Below are 7500 nucleotides of genomic sequence, written 5' to 3' on the forward strand. Positions count from 1 at the left end.
TGCCAATTATTGTATACCCATCATAAATGAATAAATGTTTGTCAATATAAACCAATAGGCAAACTTTTGATCTGTGAAAAACTACATATATATATATCTATAAACAATTCTTAAATAATGTATTCTTACTCAATTGACAATATTGACATTCTTTATAGATAAATAATATCACCATAAAAGATATTATTGCTATGGACTGCTGTGGGTTTCATGATCCTGCAAATTTGATATCGCTATCAGTAGATCTTTTATTTTGAATTGTTTCAGATGATCATATCAATGTTTCTCTCCATTGAACAATGCATATCATTCAGGGTGTAACTCACATTTTTATTGCCATTAATGACTATATCCGACACGGTTGTGTGGTTAACAAGTTTATTTTACAACTTAGTGGTTTCGAGTTTGATTCCACCACACAGCGCCTTAAGCAAGTGTCTTCTACTACAGGCTTGCATCAACCAATACTTCATAGATTTATATTTGCTGGATAGAATTTCACCAAAGGGACTGGTTTTTTCCTTAATCCTTTAGTATTTAGATTTCTTTGACAAATGTGATGCTTATTTATTCACATTGTTTTGACTTAATCATACATTATCTTGTAGCTTCAAGATTTCAATGGTGTGTTTGTTTATTTTTATAATGACATTGGAGGGTAGATGTGACTGGTCAGTTTTAACATAAAACAGATAGAATATTTGGGAAGGATATGGTTGGTTTAAATGCTAAAGGGTTAATTTCTCATTCCTTATAACACAGGTACTTTAGCTGAATCTGATTTGTTAAATGCCTTTGAATCAGGTTTCTAGTCTCATCATCACCATTATCATTGTTTTAACATCCACTTTTCTATACTTGTATGGGTTGGATGCAATTTATCAAGGCAGATCTTTTATAATCAGATGTTCTTTCTGTTGCCAACCCTTATTTGGTTTGCAGTAAAATAAATTTTCCCTTTGACCAGATATGTTTCCTTGTTTCCTTGGTAAAGTTGAAATGAATGACATGCTCGTATGACTGAGAATTGTTTGTAATTATCATACAACAGTCAATTTTCAACCAGTACTTATTTTACTGACTCTGAAAGGATAAAAGGTGAAGTTGACCTCAGTGGAATTTGAACTCAAAAGTAAGGCCAAATGAAATGCTTTTAAGCATTTTGTCTGTCCCAATTACAATTCTGCCATTTCAATACCTTACCATAAAGAAATAGTGCCATCAAATCAAATTTGGTTTCAAAATTCACATCTTGGAGGTAGCTGTGTATACATTTTTATACACTACTTGACAAAAGAGGGAGCCCCTATGTGATTGCTTAATATGCTAGAAATAGGAACCAAGTGAAAGTTTTCTCACATCATACACTAGTGTCTTTAAATGAATTAAAAACACATTGGATAATATCATCCCTAGATATACCATCTCAATAACTGAATATTAATAGCTGATCATGTCTCTGAATTTGGACATGTTTACTTGATAAAGGTAGCCTAGGGGCTAGACAGCTATATTAACAACTACAATAATAAGTCTTTCTACTATAGGCACAAGGCCTGCAATTTTGGGAGAGGGGTAAGTCAATCACATCAACTCCAGTAGTTGACAGGTACTTAAAGTATTGACCCCAAAAGGAGGAATTCAAAATTGACCTCAGCAGAATTTGAACTCAGAACATAGACAAATGAAATACTGCCAAGCGTTTCACCCAGCATAACAAATATCAGAAAGTAGTTCCATCAAAGGCCTCAAGTTTGTGTTTTTGTGCCAATGTTTATAATCCTTCATTTGCTTACATTGGTAAAAGCAATATACACACAAACACACACATGTATATGTAATCATGTTGTGGAGGAGTACATTTATATAGAGTAGATAAACAGGTGTAGACAGACAGATAAAGAGAGAAAGATAAATGGACAGATAGAGATAGTCAGATATCAAGAAGCAGACAGAAAGATAAAGACAGATATAGACTAGATTGACAGAAGAATAGACAGACAGATAATAAGACAGATAGAAAGATAGATAAAGTGATAAATGGCCTATAGTGAAAGATATTAGACCAAGGCACCATGCAGTGGGATTGAACCCAGAACCACGTTCTTGTGAAACAAATACCTTAACCAGAAAGTCACGACCATGCTCCATGTCTTGCTCTTATGTAACAAAATTGATATACGTTGATAAATTTTAAAAAAAAACTCAAGTTATATTAATAATAATATATTTTAATTAATGTCTTGGGAAGGTTACATGATAACATGTCATAATAAAGAAAGTTTACAGCAGTTGCTAATGGAACCAATAGTTTTAAATATAGCAATCTCTCAAAGGTACAGAAAAGATATAAATATTTGCAAACATCTTGCCTGCAATTGGAATGTCCAACAATTCCTCTTTAATCTCGTCAGCAACATGATTTCACTTTAGTATTTACCATATTTTGACGCTAAAACACAGAAAACAACTGAAAGTTAAATATAAAGCTAAAAACAGCAGTTTGGTTACAAAATTGAATATGTACATACGTATATATTATATGAATTATATATTAAATAAATATATGTATGTATGTGTGTGTGTGCACGGATGTATGTGTGTGTGTGCACGGATGTATGTATGTGCATGGATGTATGTATGTATGTATGGAGGGATGGATGTGTGCGTATGAAGATCTGATTTCAAGAGTGTGTGTGGATGTATACAGTATGTATGTGTAATAAATATCAATGTATATACATGCATATATATATATATATATATACACATATACATATATATATATATATATATATATATATACATACACATACATATACTAATTTTCTAAGTGTATGCATGTGTACTATCCATATATGTGTGTGTGTGTGTTTTCTAAAGTTGGCACATGGCCAGCAAACATTTTGGTGGAAGTTACTGTCAATCAAGTCAACCTAAGCATTTGATTGAGACTTGGAATATCGACCATAGCAAAATGAAAGTTGAACTCAAAACCATTTGAAGTCAGAACATGATGATATGTAACCTGATATCACCATGCATTTCAACCAGTATTGAATCAAATCTGTTACCCACCCCATGCTTACAAATATGTGTTTGTGTGTGTGGAGGGAGAGAGAAAGAGATAGGAGAGGTAATGTATATATAGATATATGTGTGTTGGGGTGTGCATGAATGCATATGGCCAAGTGGTTACAGTGTTGTGCTCAGAATCGCATGATCATGGTTTCAATTACAGACTGCCAGTGCATTGTGTTTTCGAGCAAAAAAAAACACTTCGTTTTATGTTGCTCCAGTTCATTCAGCTGTAAATGTGCAATCCTTTGGCAGATTGGTGTTATTTTGTTCAGCATGGAGACAGGTAGGGGGGGAGTAGGTGAATGGAGGGTAGGAAGAGGCAGAGGAGTGGAGGAGGAGGGGAGGAGGAGTAGGTGAATGGAGGGTAGGAAGAGGCAGATGAGAAGAGGAGTGGAGGAGGGGAGGAGGAAGGAGGAGGAAGGGGAGAAGATGGAGGGAGGGAGGAGGAGGAAAGGGAGAAGATGGAAGGAGGAGGAGAAGATGGAAGGAGGAGGAGCAGGGGTAGAGGAGGAGCAGGGAGAAGGAAGAAGGAGAGGTGGTGGAAGGGGTGGAAGGAGGAAGAGGGAGTGACGGAGGAAGGAGGAAGAGAAGAAGCAGGAAGGAGAAGGAAGAGAAGATGGAGGGAAGGAGGAAAAGGAAAGCGAGTAGACAGAGGGAGGAGAAGGGGAAGAGGAGGAGAAGGGGGAAAGAGGAGGGCAGGGAGGAGGAGGAGAGGAGGAAGGTGAGGGGGAAGAGAGGCAGAAGAGGTAGAGGAGAAGGAGGGGAGATGGGAGGGGGGAGAGGAAGGGAACAGGGTCAACAATGCTGTTATCATAGTAATTTCATTGAAAATAACAGCATGAAGCATATGAACATTTGAATGGAAAAGGTCACTTGTAAGCCTTTTTGGGAAAGGTTCTATGCCAGTTCTTAACCCCAGTTATTTTGTGAGAAACGGACAAGAATGAATAATTCTTTGGACAGTCCAACACAAGATGTCAAACACTTTTTTCTGTTATATTGCCTAGTGACAGTAGTAATTTTACTGCAACAGGAAAACCATTTTATCCATACAAGATTTCTGTGTATCAAATGACTTGGAAAAGGAGTAAAATGGGAAAAGGAAATTCTATACTATATCGGTGCAGGTCTGACTATGAGGTAAAGAAGCTAGTTTTGCATCCGTGTGGTTTCAGGTTCAATCCCACTGCATGGTGCCTGGAACAAGTGTCTTCTCTTATAGCCATGGGACAACCAATGCCTTGTGAATGAATTTTATGGACAGAAACTGAGGAAGCCCATCGTATACATGTGTGTGTGTGTATGTGTACGCTTGTATGTGTATATGTGGTGGTATGTCTTTATGTGTGTGTTATTTCTTTACTACCCACAAGGGGCTAAATATAGAGGGGACAGACAAATGGATTAAGTCGATTATATCGACCCCAGTGCATAACTGGTACTTATTTAATCGACAACGAAAGGATGAAAGGCAAAGTCGACCTCAGCAGAATTTGAACTCAGAACGTAGCGGCAGATGAAATACCGCTAAGCATTTTGCCCAGCGTGCTAACGTTTCTGCCAGCTCTCCGCCGTATGTGTGTGTGTGCATGTCTCTGTATGCATATGTGTGTGTGTACCTGTGTTTGAGTCAGTGTTTTCCCCCCAACTCGACAACCAGTGTTGGGTTTGTTTACATCCCTTGTAACTTAGTGGTTCAGCAAAAAGGACTGACGAAATAAGAACCACACTTAAAAATAAGTACAAGGAATGATTCTTTTGACTAAAACCCTTCAAGCTTGTGCCCTAGCATGGCTGCAATCCAATGACTGAAACAAGTAAGAAAAGAAAAAAAGGTAAGATAATTCCAGCTGCTTATGGGGTTACTTATTGCTTCCAGATAAAATACTTATCATTGTGAGGAAAAAATATATGCCAATCCACCTATGACAAACCCTGCTTTTATTACACAAATTTCCTATGTTAAATTGATATAAATTAAAACCGTCCACCACTAGGTTACTTTATGTCCCAAATATCAGCTTAACAATAATTTTATTTTAATTTTTTTTTAGAAATTTGTCTTAATTTTCAAAATTAATTAAAACAAAAAGCAGTGTTTTTCAACTGAAACATGGTAACAAAAGTGTTAATGTAGTTACAAGAGATTTTGGTGAAAAACATAGATTTATTGAACTGAATTACTCTTACATACAGCCATACATTAATGAATAAATAATGCACAGATATAAATAATAGTTTTAATTAAATATTTAACCCAGTCAGGTGTAGACTTGTGATCATGGAACAGAACATCCTGCTTCAGTTTTCATGGTTTGCAGTAACATATATCAAAGTAAACAGCTTAAGTATATGATGAGGATGATGATGTCGACGATGATGATGTTGACGATGATGATGATGTTGACGACGATGAGGAGGAGGAGGAGGAGGAGAAGGAAGTAGATGAGAAGGAGGAAGAGAAAGTGAAGGAGTGGATGAGGGAGAAGAGGAGGAGAGGACAAGGAAGAGGAGGGGAAAGAGGAAGAGGAAGAGGGGGAGAGAGAAAGGAAGAGGAGGAGGGGGAAGAAGAGGAAAAGGAGAAGAGGAGGGGAGGAAGGGGAGGAAGATTATGTGAAGATGAAATGAGGATGAAAAAATGAAGGGGAAGGAGGCGGAAGTGGGAGATGAAAAGGTCAACAACAAAAACAATGACAAGGGTAATGATGATGCCACAGATGCTAATGATGCCAATGCTGTTGCTGCTCTTGATGATGATGATGATGATGATGATGATGATGGTGCTGCTGAGGATGATGATGTTGATGATGCTGATGATGATGATTAGTCCCAGCTAGCTCTAACCAAGTAGACTTATCTATGATCAAAGACATTCCAGCCAGGACCATCTTTTTTTTTTGTGGGTTTATGTAAGACTACATTATCCAATGTTATCATTTCTTATTTTTCAGAAAGTAAGCTATGGTGTGTCTTGGGAAGGTCATTACATCAATAATAATAAACACATGCACTGGTTCAATATCACTTCTTTATTGTTACTCAGTCAGTTAAGTATCTAACCAACTATGTTATCATTTGTTCAATGTGGTGGTCATTTATGTCCCAACCTCATCAATGACATAACCACTCTCTTCAAGGTCTAAACAATCAGTTTATTAATTGGTTAAATATTCAACTGATTGACTAACAATAAAGAAGTGATACTGAGCCAGTATGTATGTGTTTATTATTATTATTGGCAAAATGACCCTTTCAAGACACAAGATTCATTTCACACACAAATTTATATCAAACCAAATGAAAAAAAAAAAATTGAGAAAGCAAGCTGTGGTTTGAGGGCCATTTGGCTGCTGTTCCCGTTTATTGATAATAATTGATGAGGATTTGGCAACGTCTTGATTTCCATTTGTTTGTGCTTATACATATTGTGTTTTTTTAACTTATGATACACACACATATTTGTGTGTGTGTGTGTGTGTGTGTGATAAATTAAAAAAAAACACAATATATAGGCACAAACCAATGGAAAACAAGACGCAAAAGGTTGCCAAATTCTCATCAGTTATCATCCAAAGGATCTTTTCAACTTCGTGTATAAATGTTTGTGTATATGTGTTTATGTTTATGCTTGCTACCCCCATCCCCCACTGCTTGATAACCGGTGTTGATTTGTTTACATTCTCATAACTTAACAGTTCAGCAAAAAGAGACCAATAGAATAAGTGCGTGACTTAATCATTAGTGCAGAGTCCAAAGGTTTTATGGCTGCAGTCCAATGACTGAAACAAGTAAAAGATTTAAAAAAAATTTTTTTTTGCTCTCTTTTAACTACATTTCCACTATTCAGAGGGAATACAGAAGAAAAAATGCAGTTTAGGGGCATCATGTTTGAAATTACATCCTGTCAATGTTGACTTAGATTGTTGTATATAAAAAGAGCTACAAGTCTGGTAGGAGGACCAAGCTATTGCATTGACAATATCTACACTTGCTACAAGCACCCTTCAGTTCTTATCAAGCCTCCAATCTGTTTACATTAAAGAAAATCAGTAGAATCATTCACTTGAATAAACATTCTCAGCTTCAGTTAACAACCATAAAAATAAGACATTAAATATTCCTAAAATATCTTCCAAATATTTCATTTGATGAAAGATTATCCCTTACAAAATTTTTCTGTATGTTATTATTCCTCCTAAATTGTTGCCATTTACTTGCTAATGCTTCTTCCTATCTCCACATAGCCCTAGAAACATGGCTGAAATATCTGCTTGGTTTCTTAGTTTTAATGACAATAAAACTGGTGTCAACACATTTTATCATCAAAAACAAGAGAACGCCAAGTAAATAAGTGTAAGCTTTGCAGGGAATAAACATAAAGAGAAAGAGAGGAGGAGACAAAGAAAGGAAAGAGACAAA

At 36.2% G+C, this 7500-nt stretch overlaps 2 protein-coding genes and 1 long non-coding RNA gene across 5 annotated transcripts in view; 1 reads left to right on the top strand and 2 right to left on the bottom strand.

Annotated features, from left to right (window-relative positions):
• LOC106878225 (protocadherin alpha-3) overlaps positions 1–2452 on the bottom strand; it is a 94489-nt gene extending 92037 nt beyond the window's left edge. For both annotated transcript variants that reach the window (XM_089362774.1, XM_089362775.1), the window contains exon 1: positions 2373–2452. The gene's annotated coding sequence lies outside the window, so the exon portion shown is untranslated. The remainder of the gene's footprint in view (positions 1–2372) is intronic.
• LOC149132709 (uncharacterized) overlaps positions 1–7500 on the top strand; it is a 126617-nt gene that overhangs the window by 97962 nt on the left and 21155 nt on the right. The gene's annotated exons all lie outside the window — the stretch shown is intronic.
• LOC106878226 (protocadherin gamma-A4) overlaps positions 2216–7500 on the bottom strand; it is a 110829-nt gene continuing 105544 nt past the window's right edge. For both annotated transcript variants that reach the window (XM_089362773.1, XM_089362771.1), the window contains one exon: positions 2216–2452. In XM_089362773.1, the coding sequence (XP_089218899.1) occupies positions 2411–2452 (42 nt within the window). In that variant the 3' untranslated portion in view covers positions 2216–2410. The remainder of the gene's footprint in view (positions 2453–7500) is intronic.

Source organism: Octopus bimaculoides, chromosome 14, assembly GCF_046866305.1.
Source record: "Octopus bimaculoides isolate indiv1 chromosome 14, ASM4686630v1, whole genome shotgun sequence".
Lineage (NCBI taxonomy): Eukaryota > Metazoa > Mollusca > Cephalopoda > Octopoda > Octopodidae > Octopus > Octopus bimaculoides.